This window comes from Platalea leucorodia (assembly GCF_965183815.1).
Source record: "Platalea leucorodia genome assembly, chromosome: 3".
NCBI classification, from domain to species: domain Eukaryota; kingdom Metazoa; phylum Chordata; class Aves; order Pelecaniformes; family Threskiornithidae; genus Platalea; species Platalea leucorodia.
In genome coordinates, this window is record NC_138825.1 from 109,680,887 (window position 1) to 109,698,546 (window position 17,660).

Consider the following 17,660-nt stretch of genomic DNA (forward strand, 5'->3'; position numbering starts at 1 on the left):
AAAGTGTCTCATATAAAACTCTTGGAGAAATTTTAAAAACAACTAAAAAGTACAAAAAGTTAAATTTGGGCAAATGAAAGTATTGTTTTGTACTTCAAGAAACACCCAAACTTTACAAATAGTGTTTACTGTTCAGTAAGGACTGGATTCATTGACGTTAACAGAACTATTGAGGAGCTTGATATGAAGTTCCTGTGTGTGTACTTTACTGATCTAACACCCCAGATGCTCTGAGGACTGTAGTATCAGGATCTCTGCAGGATCAGGTCCTAAAGCTAGGTCTGTACTGATAAATCAATAAATTATCAAATTGCTAAATTTACTGGGGTAGTAATAAAAGAAACATGCTTTGGCATGTCCTTTGCCCTGAGGATGACTGACAGAGAGCAGCTTTTGTCTGTGCTAGCAAATGCCTGGCCTCCAAAATGGGTTGGCCACAGGTAGACAGGGATGCTCCAGGGGCTGACCATGCTCAGGACTGTGTGGCAGAGGCTGGTGGCCACCGGCTAGCACTGTGTTATGGGTTACCCTCCCAGTCTTACACAACGACTATGCTCCGAAGCTACAGAAAACCAGTTTTATCTACCAAGACATAGCCTAAATTTCTCAATCTGCATGGACATATTTGAAGCTTCAGGTCTTTTAAGCACCGAAATCAAAATCCTGACCTCTTGTGGCCATCAGACTGCCCAGCAAAACAGTTTATAACACATGAAGCCAGTGTTCCTCTTGCTGGGCGCACGATGGCAGGTGTTCGTGTATTCCTGCTTCTCCTCTCCCAGACCTGCCTGCATTTCAGCAGCCAGTGACAAACCTCTACATTTGTTTTAACTGTAAATTAAAGTAAAGGTGTAATCTTTTTAGACACTGTGGACAAAAATGTGGCAGAAATGCCACAGAAATGAGACATATGATTATGCACATTAACATCCTGCATGTGGCACACAACCTCTTGCAGACCTTTAATTCTAACAAAGACATGAGAAAGGGACATGTTGGTTTGGTCTACCTTGCTTTGCTCTTCTGTTAGTCTGCCTAAGTAGCTTTGGGTTGAAGAAAAACATGGACTATGAATATATCATGCATTTGTGTAATAGTGTCTGATGCCATTCATTGCATATATATTATCAGCACTCTTTTAAATACAAACCTACACCTCTAAGAACTCAGCATCAAAAACCAGGCAGTCTGGCTTCACGTGCAAGTTTGCATAAGGAGAAAAGGCTTTTAGTGGCATTCCTCAGGCCAAGTGATCTCTTAACTGGAAAAGCTAAGACCACAAAACATTAAGGGCAGGCACACTATTTGTATCCTAATAATCCATGTGCAGTCATGCTCCCTATACGTGAATTTCCTTCATCCGGGACTGAATACCTGAATGCTTCATAACTGCTAAAACAAGTGGAGCACCTGCAACTATATATTTCCAGTCTGCATGTATGGCAAATCCCAAGGCTACTGTTATACAAATAATACACTGAATACAACAGTGGATATTACTAGTATGTATAAATTTGTTATGTTAATAGCATATACTCACAAACATTAAACAGTACATGAATAAAATGTATTTTTAGAAGTTTTTTTTCTATTACCTTGCATATACAGATGGGATACAGCAACCGCAGTACTGAGTACATTTTTATTTACAGGACAGATTCATTGATAATTGCCCTGGCTTGACACAGGAAAAGTAAGGAAAAATACTGGTTTGAATCAAATTTACATTTTAGTTATGTTCTTTCTGGATCTGCAGTTCATTTCTGACTCCACAAAGGCTTATCCATAGGTTTAGTTTTACACTTACGAGTAACAATAGTGAAACTAACATACATAAAAATAAGCCTTTGCAGAGCTGAAGTCTTGATAGTAGCCTGCTTTCACATTCAACATGGGAAAAAACCCATCTGAGAAAGAAAAGGTGAAGTGAAAAGGTACAGTCACTCCCACTGCTCAGATTCTCTGTGGTTTTCCATTTTACATTCTCTCAAAAAAACACAAATTCACATTAACAAAGCTATTAATAGGATATAGGAAATGTTTTGTAGAAAAATACTTTAGCAATCATATGTCAATATTTTTTAATTTCAGGTTCTTCTCAGGTCTCTGTTTCCAATATGTCAGCATCCTCCTCCTTCCCTCTGAAATGAATTGATATTTCAGTTGCATATGTTGACAGGCTTGGACTTTATTACTTAGAAGCCTAGATGCTTATTGGCCCTCATTTACGACACATTTTTTGCAGGATGCCCATCACAGCAGCAGCTGCTCATCCTCTGTTCCAGTAAACAACACTGGGACACTCGATTCTTTGTTCCTCAATGTCATGATCATTTTATTGTTTTACTGCTGGATGACATTTCAGCCTCTCCTTGGGCACCTAATGCTCCTGCTGCGGTCCAGTGAATTCTGGTACACAACAGATGCAGGAACAGGTTCTCCTGGTGACGAAGATGCAACACGATAGCGTCTTGAAATGTCACAGTGTCAGAGAGCACTCAGGTACTTCATACGTAACCGTAGTATGTCTGTGGCTTTGCTAAGAATGCTGAACAATGTGGGAGTGGTAATTTGCTTTATACAGTACCAGCAGGCAGCAGGGAAACAGATAACCTGCCCAGATGACTGTGGACAGAAGAAAGAGAAGATTCTTCTGTGGGACAAAACACATCACAGTGCATTTTCAGGTAGCAAAAATAAAGGGACAATAAAAAGTACATTTTAAGTGCTATTACAGAGAAGTTGCTTTCACAAAGCACAGTGGTTTTCAATTAGTTGTAGCACTGTCTTGAGAACCTCTTCCTTGGAGGGGCTGGCATCAACCTCTTGACACGCAGGATCCACCATCCTTCTGTATGACTCTTCAACTCTATTTAAAAACCAAACAAAAGAAACGAAACTGCAAATTGCAGGGATATGAAATGGCATTAGTCATCAGTCTGGGAAGAAAGTGTTTGCACTGCAGAATGGAATCTACTGCAAAGAGCAATAAACCATTAGTAACTATTACAATGTGAACCTCAAAGCGCATAGTTTCATTGACACTGGATCCCACAGCTCTATCCATATTCACATGGCATTAAAGTATTTCTTTCTTTACAGCTTAGCACTGGATAGTGTCTGATATAGCAGTACAGTGGACAGCCTGCTTCTAACACCTGAGTTAATTTATTCAGAGCCTGCTAAGGTGTCTCTAAACTATATGGCATGGCGTTGTGTAGGTATGTTCACTGACTGATCTCAGCTTTGAGTCACTGGAGGACTGGATTACCGAGTTGACACATCGTTTAACCTTTTCCTCTGATCAACTTTGCTAACCAGATGAATACCGGAATGAAATTCAGGATGAAAACCTCCTTGCTTAGACCATAACCCTTCTCATAATGCAGAACTCTCCCACGTTTAGTCTATGAGGATATGAATGAGAATTTGAATATAATTGTCTATGTTCCCACAAGAATTAATAATGCCAGACCTTCAGGCCACAAGTCATTAAGACCAATCAAGCAAGATTCTGAATGTTCTCACATCCAGGTTGACATAATTAACAAGTAGAAATAACCAAAGACTCTGTCGGGAATTAGAAGTAACAGAATTAAAACATGAAAGATTCTTAAATGGCAGCATGTTCCCTTGGCTCACCCATCCCTCTGCAGGTCCCGCTATATGAACTGTGTGTCTGCACAGAGCTTCTGACAGAATTAAGCAATGCATATTTTTAAGGTGTGTCATCACCAGAAATGTTAACACTCTAGAGGCAGATTTCAGTTTTGCAATTTGTACATACGGACACTGACATTCAGGTGTCTATACTGAGGTATCTACATGAGCACTAGGTATTTAAGTCTCCACTGTAGACAATGGTGGTCTAAGCAATATATTTGGCAGAGCCTAGACAGCAATTCAGCACACCCTGAAGTAGGATACCTAGGGTGCAATTCAGTTGCCTAAGCAAATGTATCTAGTACTGCTTGAGATGCCCTGGACTATCTCATTTAGCTTCCAGTTGCTGGTCAGAAAGGGTCAGCAGGTTCTGCATCACATCTGCCAACCTCATGCAGATGTCTCAGATCATATCAAATGGCTCTAGATACTTATGCTTAGATCACTGGGCTCCAAGCGGGTGGCGAGCTGAATCATTTCAAAGGCTCCATTGAGCGTATTGATTATATTGGGACCTGAAACAGCGCAATTAAAGACATCTGCAAGAGGAGATCTAAATTTTTTTCTCCTGATCTGGAGCTCAAATCCAGACTTTTCTGAGGAAGCTATGCATTTCAACTTCTTGCTTCCCAGTTCTGGAACTTTTAGGTCTCTGTCCTTCATGACCTCAATAAGAAAGGTGCTACAATACAAGCAGCAAGTAGCAAAATACAAGTATTTTAACTCCAAGGTCCTTCGAAGGAGAGCAAAGTTCTTTACCTGCAGCTTTCAAACATTTTCAATCAGAAGTGACAGAATTTGCCCTCCTTGTCAGCCATGAACACTTTCCAAAAAAATGCCAACCCAAATCCTTGTCCCAGTAATGTGAGTGGGACATTTTGCTACTGATCCCACAGGAGCCAAGATTGCCTCCATCCTTTTATTCCTCATTAAGGTGTACCTTTGGCGAAACAAGCTGTTAGCTTCCAGCTCAGCTTCCTCTTTTGTTTTCTCCAGCCCCCGATGCTGAAGTCTCTGGACTCGCTCCTCAGGATCAACAGTCAGGAGAAGAACAAGATCAGGTTTAAGCAGATCCTCAGGCCACTTGTACACCTCATCATGAACTGGTGGAAGATCCTGTACTTTCCCATTTATTTCAGTGGCAATTGTGTAGGCAGCTGTGCTGTGCCAGTATCTGTCAGGAAAATACAAAACAGAGAGAGTAATTTTAATGAGGACACTAATTCTTCAGTAATATAGGAGACAGGTGTCAATATAATGACAAGTGCAATAATGACTAGGTAGGTGACAACGTGATTTTGAAGGAAACTGTAAAAAACAAGTCTGTGCCATCCATTATTTCTTAACAGAGCAATAATACACAACGCAATATTCAGAATTACTGTGAATTATTAATTAAAACATGTGTCAGAAGTTAAACATTAGGCAAAGAGTGTTCTAGATACTCCTATCAAAAGAAAGTCTTCTCACATAATGAGAGAGATCAAAAGAAGAGTTACATCATATGTCCAAACCCAACACTCAGAGTCTCTTTTTTGTGGTTCCCATGCTACTTCATGCAACAGATTCGGTAGACAACATGCAGTCTTCAACCACATGTGAATGAAGACGGACTTTATTAATGGTTACACATTTCACTTGCATTTAACGTTGCCACCACTATGAGGCACTGTATTTTATATATTTCAGTGGTTTTGAGGCTGGTTAAAAATGGCACTTGCACACACGCAAACAACTTCTGTGTATGTGTGTTGTGGGGGTAGGTTACAATACATCATCTGAAACAAACCAGGGGTTTCAAAGTGCATCTAGACTTTCTTTATTAAGAGTAATACTAAAAGCTGCCTACACAGTTGGTGAAAACAAGAAACGACATAAAACCAAAAAAGTGGGAAGTATATTTCTGGCTTTACGTCCTCAAAGAGTAAGTCTACCTAAAACTCAGTCATTCTAATCCACCCATATCTCAGACACTTCTTAGAGATAGCCATGATCAGCAGCCTTCATTCTCCTCAGGTCTGTCACAGGTTTGGCTCAGGCTGCACAGTCCATGCCTCCACTATTCCTAACCAAAGAAGTAACGCTTTTCATGAGTGCCAAAGCCAGTTAAGAGTATTACACTGATGGATGTCCCCCACCTTACTGTTATCATAACTATTACACTTTAGAAGGTTTAATATTTATCTGACTACCTGCAAAGTAGCACTTCCAAAAAAAAAAGAAAATGGAAGAAACCCAGAGATTATCATTGACAACGTCTTCTTGTAACACTGAACAACTGTATGATGGCACTGATATAAGAGGTTTTCTTAAATACACAAACCTGTCTATGATCACAGGTGCCTGAGTGGATGCTTCCGCTATTTCTGAAGCAAGAATGTAGTTGCCTGCAGCATAAAATGCTCTTTTAATGGCTTCTGGCTCATCATCAAATATTGCCCTCCACTGGTTGATGCAAGCTGGTGGAGACCTTAGCAGAACGCCATTCAGGGTATCCTTGACAGACTGGGTCACAGTGGTTTTGCCTGCATTTCATTTACAGAAGGAAACATTTGTTATATTACATATATTACAAACTAGTTTTGAAAACTGAAAAATACTTCTATCTGTTCACTTGGAGCACATGTTCTGACACCTGACTATGTAACCTGAGTATCTTGTGATAAGGTTTTTCAGTGGAAAATGATCATGAGCCTGCTTCCACGAATTATTGCTCCACTTCCTAGTCTCAGGGCCACCGTCCCCTCCCTCTCGCCAGCTTTCTGTCTTCACTCCTTTAAATGTATTAAATGCATGGCAATTTCTCGATATGTCCGTTTACAATACTTTTCTAGGTCACAGTTCATGTGGATGTTGCAACACTGTGGTCTAATACTTTCTTTTTAGAGGGCATTTTCAGTTCTCTTTGCAGAAAACAAAGCTCCTCAGAGGCAACTAATATTTCTCTCCGAGACAAACTGCTGCCAGTTTCCCAGACTGCCACTATTTTAGTTCATTTATTTGAAAACTCTCCAGTAAAATATTTTTCATCATCTGCACAAGAAATTTAATTTCCAGTACTCCACTCTTTGTATTCTTTCATTTACATAGATAAGGAATTCATCCACTGCATGAAAATTAGCATAGACTGTTTCATCTTTTACAAGTAAGAGAAGACAGACTGCGATTTGTAATTACTAATTCTTTCAAATCTGTCACAGGTTTCCAGGATTTTTTGAATTTTTAAGCCTTATGCCTGGCTGAAAGCCACAGCGGTTGCTCTTTCCAACAATTTCTCATCTGCGGTTCTTCAACTACACATTGCTCTTACCCGTGGCATCCAGCCCCTCAAAAACCACGACGGGAAAACCTCCCTTCTTCTGGTGCTCAGGACACTTCTCCAGCAGGTCGAGTACTGCTCCAGCCTCCGGGATCCGCGCTGCGCACTGCAAGGAAGAGATGGGACCCTTGGCACCCGCCCGCCGCCCAGGCTGCCTTCGCATCACCCCGGGAAGCTGGAAGAGCCAAACCCCGTCCCCCCGCACCCCCGCGGCCCCGGCGGCCCTCACCTCCCGCAGGCGGTCGCGGACGGCGGGGGCGTCGGGCGGCAGGGCGCGGCGGAGGGGCTGCGGGACCGGCGGCCCCGCGGCGCAGCACCGCAGCATCGCCGCCGACAGACGGGGCCGGCGGCAGCGCGGAGAGGGGCGGGCGGCGGCGCAGCCAGCGGGAAACGAAACTGGCCCGAGACAGCGCCTGTCTACGGGGAAATGCTCGGCAGGAGAGGGCTGCTCCTCGGAGGGGAGGGTTTTCGGCCTTCCCCCCGCCCCCGCTTTAGGCGCACTGGAGTGAACAGGCTCGGTCCCCGCGGGAAATGGTTCTGTCCGTGGATGGGCTGGAAGTCAAAGTGAAAAACAAGGCCTTGGCCTGCCCCCCCCACCCCCGCCCAGCAAAAAAGAGTCACATTCCCACGGACTCCAGTGGCTGAATCCTGGTGGTCTCCCAGGAAAAAAAAAAAAAAAAAAAGCCAAGCGCAAATGCACTCTGCTACTTCGGACTGGCCCAAAGAGACAAGCAAGCCATAAACCAAATAGAACTGGTTTGCTGTGTTGCACTACCCAAGCAGCAGCGAGCTGTGAGGGCATACTGGTAACTTAACCCCATTATTCTGTTACTCAGTACCCTGATAACAAGACTAACGGACTCAAATAATTTGGGACGTAAAACGGACTCTAATAAACCTGAAGTGTTTTCATAACTTTGTGATGGCCAATTTCAGCTCAGGGGTAGGAACCAGAAGCCCTGCAAACAGCTGTAACAGTTAGTTTCTTGTCAGCTGCTGTGAGCAATGGTGCCCAAAATGTGGATTTAGAGTTTTCAAAATATGTAACTTGAAACATAGGAGAACCTGCACCTCTACAGAATCCTATTTCTCCTTTTCATAGAATCACAGAAGCATAGAATTGTCTGGGTTGGAAAAGACCTTCAAGATCATTCAGTCCAACCGTTAACCTAGCACCGCCAAGTCCACCACTAAACCATGTCCCTAGGCACCACATCTACACGTCTTTTAAATACCTCCAGGAATGGGAACTCCACCACCTCCCTGGGCAGCCTGTTCCAGTGCCTGACTACCCTTTCGGTGAAGAAATTTTTCCTAATATCCAACCTAAACCTGCCCTGGCACAACTTGAGCCCATTTCCTCTCCTTCTATCGCTTGTTATTTGGGAAAAGAGACTGATCCCCACCTCACTACAACCTCCTTTCAGGTAGTTGCAGAGACCAATAAGGTCTCCCCTCAGCCTCCTTTTCTCCAGGCTAAACAACTCCAGCTCCCTCAGACGCTCCTCACAAGACTTGTGCTCCAGACCCTTCAGCAGCTTCGTTGCCCTTCTCCGGACACGCTCCAGCACCTTGATGTCCTTCTTGCAGTGAGGGGCCGAAAACTGAACACAGTACTCGAGGTGCGGCCTCACCAGTGCCGAGTACAGGGGGACGATCACTTTCCTAGTCCTGCTGGCCACACTATTTTTGATACAAGCCAGGATGCTATTGGCCTTCTTGGCCACCTGGGCACACTGCTGGCTTATATTCAGCCGGCTGTCTACCCCATCCCTCAAATGTTGGTGTGCTGCCCCCAATGTTGGTGTGTCACCCCCAATTTCCAACAGTTGGAAAACTGCCACTTGAAGATATCTGAAGTTAAGCTTCTGATCCATCTTCTGAAAGAATATACTCTACAACCCGGTACACTCTACAAGAAGTTCCTCAGAAACCTGATGTCTTCCTCTGGTCAGCTCAAATATGCTGCCCAAATATCTTCTGCTTGGTGTATCTGCAGGGAGAGGGAAGCAGCTGGTAGGCAGTATCGGTTAGCTAGAGATCAGCAGCAGGTACTGAAACTGGCTTTTTCAGGCGCAACGTGTCTTTTTTTATACCTGAGAACTCCTGTGTCATTCCACATCACTCAAACACATGGCTATGGCTCCTGGGTATGGATGCCAGAAGACACAGGGCAAAATATGGCTCGTTATATAACAAGCCAATAGATGGTAATTTTAAGAACATAATAATATGCACTACTGAACCAGACTAATGGCTCTTCTCGCCCAATTATTTTGTCTCCAGCACTGGAAGAATGACATGCTGTGCATAAGCCTAGCTTATCCATGGTCCCTCCCCCTAGTCCTCGTGCTTCTCCAGGATCCACAGTCACTGGATTAGGAGTGTTAGACAGCACGTCTTCACTTCTTCCTTTCAGCACCTATTTATGGAGCCTTGCTCCATAAATCTCTCTGAAACCCTTGTTGACTCTGCGATGCAGTCTACCTCCACAAACCCCTGTGGTCTCAAATTCCAGCAGTGCACAACCTGTTGCATATAAACAATTTTCTTTTGTCTGTTTTAAACTCATATCCTACTTGTTTCAACAAGTGCCTCCTAATAATATTGCTGACTTTGGTGAATAACAGTTCAACATTCAGTTTATTTATCCCCTTCATGGTTTTGTAAACGCTCACTCAGATTTTCCCCTCAGCTTTCTCATGTCAGAAATGAGAGCCCCTATCTCTTGTAACGCAGCTGCTTCATCCCCTTGATCATTTAGATGCAGGGATAACTTCTTTAACTCCGTGAGGTCCTGCTGAGATGTGGAGACCTGAACTGTACCAGTAGTCAAGGTATGGCTATACATACCAAAGTTTCACAGAAAAGCAAAATAATGTCATCTGCCTTGTTCTCACCTTTCCGGATGGTACTAAGCTTTTTCTTAACTTTTTTTGCTGCTGCCTCCCACAGAGCTATTGATTACACGGGAGTAGCAACAGTGACTCTGAGATCTCTTTCCTGGGATGTAAGAACCAGTACTGAGCTCAGCATTAGGTATACAAGGTTTCGATTATTTTTTATTACATTCATTGCTTTACCTTTATCTACACTGAAGCTTATCTGCTACTTCTCTGTTCATTCATTTTTTTGAGGTCCCATTGACTTGCAGCCAAGTTTCGTTTCAAAAGTGTTCAAAAAGCTGACCGTGTTCCTCACTGACCTGTCTGGCACCTTGCCCTTCTGTTTTTCTGCTTTCCTAATGCCACTGTTGCCTTTCTGCTCCCTGCTGACTAAATGGAAAGAGCTTACTTTCGTTTTTCCTTTTCCCCTCCCACCGCCTTCATATAACCTTGTTTACAAGCATTCCTGAGCCAAGCTGGTGATGCTTCCTTCTTCATTTATAATATGCTTATGAGATCATTTATAATAGGTGTATGACGTCTGTCCTCCTGGTTACTTATTTAAAAGTATATTCTTACAAGCTTTTAGGTCTTTCCCATCAGATTATACACAAACAATTCATGTAAAAATACAGGAAAAGAGAGTTGCCTTTTATGTCCAAGACATATCTTTGTACAGAGTATGAATCTGCTTTGAAATTAACTTACAGTAAGTATTTTTCAGTTAGTTCACAAGGACCTTTATCATTTTGTCTGCTGTATAATATGAAATGATGCTGAAGAACAAATATGCTGATTATGTGAAAAACACTGTTCTGGAGCCTCTTCACATGTTTGAGGGCCCACTGTGCTTGCATGTACCTACAGGGAAGAGATACAGACACAAGAAGCCGCATGACCATTCAAAAACTTTTTGATCCATCCAAAGTGGAAAAAGAGGAAAAAAAACCCAAAATTAATCAACCTGTAACTTTAAAAATACAGAATCATAGAATCATAGAATCATTTAAGTTGGAAAAGACCTTCAAGATCATTAAGTGGAACTGTTAACATAGCACTGCCAAGTCCACCACTAAACCATGTCCCTAAGCACCACATCTACATGTCTTTTAAATACCTCCAGGGGTGGGGACTCCACCACCTCCGTGGGCAGCCTGTTCCAATTCTTGATAACCCTTCCAGTGAAGCAATTTTTCCTAATATTCAATCTCAACCTCCCCTGGCACAACTTGAGGCCATTTCCTCTTGTCCTATCACTTGTTACTTGGGAGAAGAGATCAACCCCCACCTCACTACAACCTCCATTCAGATAGTTGTAGAGACCGATAAGGTCTCCCTTCAGCCTTCTTTTGTCCAGGCTAAACAACCCCACCTCCCTCAGCCGCTCCTCACAAGACTTGTTCTCTAGACCATTCACATGCTTTGGACACGCTTCAGCACCTCAATGTCATTCTTGTAGTGTACCAAACACAGTATTTGAGGTGCGGCCTCACCAGTGCCGAATACAGGGGGACAATCACTTCCGTGGTCCTGCTGGCCACACTATTTCTGATGCAAGCCAGGATGCTATTGGCCCTCTTGGCCACCTGGGCACATTGCTGGCTGATATTCAGCTGGCTGTTGACCAGCACCCCCAGGTCCTTTTCTGCCAGGCAGCTCTCCAGCCACTCTTCCCCAAGCCTGTAGCATTGCATGGGGTTGTTGTGACCCAAGTGCAGGACCCGGCACTGGGCCTTGTTGAACCTCATGCAGTTGGCCTCAGCCCATTGATCCAGCCTGTCCAGATCCCTCTGCAGAGCCTTCCTACCCTCCAACACATCAACACTCCCACCCAACCTGGTGTCGTCTGCAAACTTACTGAGGGTGCACTCAATCCCCTCATCCAGATCATTGATAAAGATATTAAACAGAACTGGCCCCAGTACTGAGCCCTGGGGAACACCACTTGTGACCGACTGCCAACTGGATTTGACTCCATTCACCACAACTCTTTGGGCCCAGCCATCCAGCCAGTTTTTTACCCAGTGAAGAGTATGCCCATCCAAGCCATGAGCTGCCAGTTTCTCCAGGAGAATGCTGTGGGAAACGGTGTCAAAGGCTTTACTAAAGTCCAGGTAGACAACATCCACAGCCTTCCCCTCATCCACTAAGCAGGTCACCTTGTCATAGAAGGAGATCAGGTTAGTCAAGCAGGACTTGTTTTTCATAAACCCATGTTGACTGGGCCTGATCCCCTAGTTGTCCCATACGTGCCGTGTGATGGCACTCGAGATGATCTGCTCCATAACCTTCCCTGGCACTGAGGTCAGGCTGACAGGCCTGTAGTTCCCTGGATCCTCCTTCCGACCATTCTTGTAGATGGGTGTCACATTTGCTAACTTCCAGTCAACTGGGACCTCCCCAGTTACCCAGGACTGCTGAGAAATTATGGAAGATGGCTTGGTGAGCACCTCCGCCAGCTCCCTCAGTACCCTTGGTTGGATCCCATCTGGCCCCATAGACGTGTGTGTGTCTAAGTAGTGTAGCAGGTCACTAACCATTTCCCCTTGGATTATGGGGGCTTCATTCTGCTCCCTGTCCCTGTTTTCCAGGTCAGGGGGCTGGGTACCCTGAGAAAACTGGTCTGACTATTAAAGACCAAGGCAAAGAAGACATTAAGTACCTCAGCCTTTTCCTTGTCCTTTGTCACCATGTTTCCCCCTGCATCCGATAGGATGGAGATTCTCCTTAGCCCTCCTTTTGTTGCTAATGTATTTGTAGAAATATTTTTTATTGTCTTTTATGGCAGTGGCCATATTAATTTCCAGTTGGGCTTTGGCCCTTCTAATTTTCTCCCTGCATAACCTCCCAACATCCTTGTAGTCCTCCTGAGTGGTCTGCCCCTTCTTCCAAAGGTCATAAACTCTCCTTTTTTTCCCGAGTTCCAGCCAAAGCTCTCTGTTCAGCCAGGCCGGTCTTCTCCCCCACCACCTCATCTTTTGGCACATGGTGACAGCCTGCTCCTGCTCCTTTAAGATTTCCATCTTGAAGAATGTCCATCCTTCCTGGACTCCTTTGCCTGTCAGCACTGCCTCCCAAGGGACTTTGTCAACCAGGCTCCTAAACAGGCCAAAGTCTGCCCTCCAGAAGCCCAAGGTAGCAGTTCTGCTGACCCCCCTCCTTACTTCTCCAAGAATCGAAGACACTATCATTTCATGATCACTATGCCCAAGACAGCCCCCAGCCATCACATCACCCACCAGGCCTTCTCTGTTCACAAGCAACAGGTCCAGCGGGGCACCTTCCCTAGTTGGGTCCCTCACCAGCTGTGTCAGGAAGTTATCTTCCACACGCTCCAGGAACCTCCTAGCCTGTTTCCTCTCTGCTGTATTTTATTTCCAGCAGTCATCTGGTAAGTTGAAGTCCCCCATGAGAACAAGGGCTAGTGATTGTAAGAATTCTCCCACTGCTTAGAGAATACTTTGCCTCTTCATCCTGGCTGGGTGGCCTGTAACAGACTCCCACCATGATATCTGCTTTGTTGGCTTCCCCCTGATTCTTACTCATAAACACTCAACCCTATTGTCACCATCATTAAGGTCTAGGCAGTCAAAACACTCCCTAACTGTCCTGGTTTCAGCTGGGATAGAGTTAATTTTCTTCTTGGTAGCCAGTATGGGGCTGTTGTTTGGGTTTAGGATGAGAACAATGTCGATGATACACTGATGCTTTGCTTCTTGCTAAGTAGTGCTAAGCTGTTGCTAAATAGGTGCTAAGTGGTGCTCACACTGGTCAAGGACTTTTTCAGCTTCCCCTGCTCTGCCGGGTGCACAAGAAGCTGGGAGGGGGCACAGCCAGGGGGAGTGCTGACCCTGACTGGCCAAAGGGCTATGCCATACCATATGACGTCATGCTCAGTATATAAACTGGGGGGAAGAAGAAAGAAGGGTGGGGGGCATATTGGGCGTGATGGCGTTTGTCTTCCCAAGTAACCGTTACGTGTGATGGAGCCCTGTTTTTCTGGGGATGGCTGAACACCTGCCTGCCGATGGGAAGTAGTGAATGAATTCCTTGTTTTGCTTTGTTTGCGTGCACGGTTTTTGCTTTGCCTATTTAACTGTTCTAATTTATTTTACTTCAATTATTAAACTGTTCTTATCTCAACCCACGAGTTTTCTCCCTTTTACCCTTCTGATTCTCTCCCCCATCCCACCAAGGGGGCACTGAGCGAGCGGCTGTGTGGTGCTTAGTTGCTGGCTGGGGTTAAACCACGACAATGGCTTTTGAAGCACAATGGCTTCCAGCTCCTCCTGTTTGTTGCCCATGCTGCGTGCATTGGTGTAGATGCATTTCAGTTGGGCTATTGATCCTGCCACCTTTTTTGGGGGAAAAGCTCTAATTCCTATGTGAACATTCTCAGGTGCTTCCATGGTTTCTAACACATCCATAGCCCTTGCATCTTTGCTGCTGCATGGCTCTCCATCCCCTGCCTCCACCAAGATGGCAGACCAAAGGATCTCTCTAGCACACCATCCCACAAACATTGGTGTGCCACCCCCAGGCTTATCTCTACCAAGCCTGATATATATATATATCTAAGTGCACAGTCCTGTACTATAGATAAACAGCTGAGACACAAGGCAGGAATTACGTAAGTTGAAGGCCCATAAAATGCATAGTTACATAAAATACACAAAAATAGAATATAGGTGTTTTCATGCAGAATAAACTTTAAAGGACAGCAGTAAAGGACCCTCCAGTAAAGATAAAGGTCTGTGGATAATATCATAAGAACACAGAAGTTAGCATAGTGTCAGGCCAAGAGGCCCTCCTCTTCTGCCCATGATAGTGGCCAGTGCTAGTTGTTTGGAGAAGAGTATGGAAAGGATACAGAAGGATCCTTCTCCCAACATCTTGTCCCAGATTCTAGGAGTCATCTGTTCAAATGTTTCCTGAGCTGGAGATCACATATATGACATTAAGGACCAATGGTGGACCTCTTTCAAATGTGCCTAATCTGTGTCTATATTGTGCGTTTCATATGTGTTTCATAACTTGATTGCATGTGGGTTTTAACTTTCTATTTGGTAATTTCAGTGGCATGCCTTGGATTCCTGCATCCTGAGGAGGGATGAGTCACTGCAGGTACAAGGTCCTTGACAGAATCCCATTTATGATGCTGCAGATGCAATGGGGGAGATCATTTCCAGCTGGGAGTGGAACAAGAAGTAATACATTTACCAAATGCTAAAAACTACAGCTGCCATTGCGTGACTTGCCTGGTTGTCCTTGGACCATTTCTGGTCCTCACAGATGACGTGATAATGGCTCCTCCTTTAACCTTATTTATGTTACTCGTTCATGTCAGTAATTTGCTTTGATGGAACTGCCAACTAGTCACACTGTAGAAAGCAATCTCTTTATTGAAATAAATAAAAATACATTATTTAGATAAATAATATATCATTGTTTTAAAGTTTTCCTTTCCTAGCAACTAAGGAGCACAACAGCATTATCCATGTTTATCTAGTTGGATTCCTCCATGCTAGTTGTGTACCTATCCAGTGCACCATTACTACTATTAAATCGTTTTTGAAAAATGGGTGTTGAAAAGGTTTTTTGGTGCAGATTTGCAGAACTGAAACATTTTGAGTACTGGGACTCCATCGTCCCACTGTAGGATGACTTCTATAGGAAAGAAAGAGAAGGGATCAGACCTCTTACTGCTTTCAAAGAACCTCATGATTTTCTGAGCCTCTTCTAGAAGGCTCCAGGACAGAAAATCTCATTACTGTTCTTTCTTGCAACATTCTTTGTAGATTCAAAGCTAGTGCATAAAAATGTACATTTGTGTTTTCTTGTAGGTCTCACCATAGAGCATGTTAGCTAGAACAGTTTGGGAAGTAAAATGTGAATGTCTTTCTTGTTGCTGCTAGGACTTGTACATCTGTAGGAGGCATATCCCAGTCTGGGTTTACTTTTTGGGGCTTTACTGAAATGCAGAGAGTGTCATCTGAAAACATACTTAGTTGAGGCAAAAAAGAGAGAGAACTTTTATAATTGCCATTTTCTAAGAAAGCATAGATAAAATTACAAAGAACAGGAAGTCGTGAGTGAGCTTGAGTGTTGGGTTCTCTGCATATTTTGTTCCTTGAAACAAAGCTCTTCCGTTTCAAAGGAAAAACAGTTTAAAAATGGTAATGTTTTAGTTTGCTGAGTCATTGAGCAACGCTCTTCTGACATGCTCTTGGAGTGTTTGTGTATCAGATGCAAGTCTTGTGTTGAGAGAAATTGGAAATCATCAAGGATTTTTTACTGATCTTGGAAATGAAGTATTTTGAACCTAATTTTCCTATCCAGCTGAGGCACTAGGCAATGAGCTCAGGGCTGAGGCTGCAATAGGTCTACTTCACTGTGCCACCCTCAGTGGATCTTCTGCGATGCCCAAACTTTCAGAACAGGGAAGTTTCTGAGACAAGGTGAGCTAAGTGATAATTTGTCACCTGCAATAAGTTCTCTATGCAAAGCTAAATGTAGAGATTGTGAGCTTGGTGGTGTACATAAATATATATATACACACATATATATATACATATAATACACGTGTATACTCAGACACAACTCAGTATTTCTTGAGATGCACAATTTGAAGTGTTGTGATTGTCTTTAAGATCTTGTGCTTACCACAAGTATTCTTAGTAAATGTACTCCCTATATCTGCTTTGGCTCAACTTGACATGAACAAAAGATAGGAATGAGGTGAGAAAGGAATTTCAATTGGGGCCAGAAAAGGTAGGAAATGAGATGGAGTTCCTAAGACAAAGCAGAAGGGATGCATGGAGCGAGGGAGAAAGCAGAGCATACCAGACTTCTCCAAATTAATTGAAACACTGAAACAACCAAGGAATAACTTCAATGTCAGGTTTCATTTTCATTTCAGGCTTCAAACTTGCATTGTCTTGTCTTCCTCCTTTCCCATTTCCATTTTTCAAGTTTGTGATCAATAAACCCTTTATTAAAAAATCCTGCTTTCATCCTTAAGTTTGTGTCTTATGTAAACCTCAAGGAACTGAAAGGGCTCATGGATAATTCCTCCCATGGTAACTCACTGAAATAGTGTCTGCTAACAAGCTCTGAGATAATTTTGGAAAGTCTCAGGAACTGAGATGTTTCCTATCACGCTGCAGCAATGCATTTGTGAAGTGGCATTATGGGGGCTAGACACAGCAAGAAGCCTCCCATCCTGCCCTACTGGCATGAATCCATTCCAGCAAGAAACAGCTGATAGAGATAACAATAAATACTGGCTGAAGGCGAAAACCTTCAGGGGAAAACCTGAAGCTCCGTTATTCACTGATCCAGACATTACTGAGCCAGTAGATCATCTCCAGGCAAGTGAAGGAAAGGTGATAGGAATTTAAGAATAGCAAAGGACAGGACTAATTAACATAAAGGCAACAGTTTTTATTCACAAGCAGGTTCTGTTTCCCATTAAAATTTGCAAACAGGATGAAGCTAGTTCTCCTACTCCTTTTTCAAGGGAAAAAAAAAGAAGTCAACATGAGGGCAAGACTGTCCCGCTACATTAGCAGTTCTGGCAGGTCAATGGAAGTTAGTGAAGCTCCAATTTAAGCCTGCCAGAGCCAACATGCAGTTGGTAGGCAATGAGATTTGAGTATGGCTCCATACCTTGGCAGCAGTGGTGACACTAAACTGCCCATGCAAGAATGAGGGCAGACTGACTGAAGGCAGTGTGAGGCTGAAAAGCTGCGGAGGACCTCCCAGTCTGTCTAGACACATTGGAGGACTGCAGA

The 17,660-nt window shown here is 43.7% G+C and overlaps 1 protein-coding gene across 1 annotated transcript; it reads right to left on the reverse strand.

The window, feature by feature from the left end:
- Positions 1 to 1,621: 1,621 nt before the first annotated feature.
- Positions 1,622 to 7,315, reverse strand: CMPK2 (cytidine/uridine monophosphate kinase 2). The gene is made up of 5 exons (XM_082306706.1): positions 7,212 to 7,315; positions 6,974 to 7,088; positions 5,987 to 6,188; positions 4,604 to 4,837; positions 1,622 to 2,869 (listed from the first exon to the last, which is right to left on the reverse strand). The coding sequence occupies exons 1-5, from the start codon at positions 7,305 to 7,307 to the stop codon at positions 2,749 to 2,751; spliced, it is 768 nt and encodes a 255-aa protein (XP_082162832.1). The 5' UTR covers positions 7,308 to 7,315; the 3' UTR covers positions 1,622 to 2,748.
- Between the last annotated feature and the right edge of the window lie 10,345 nt (positions 7,316 to 17,660).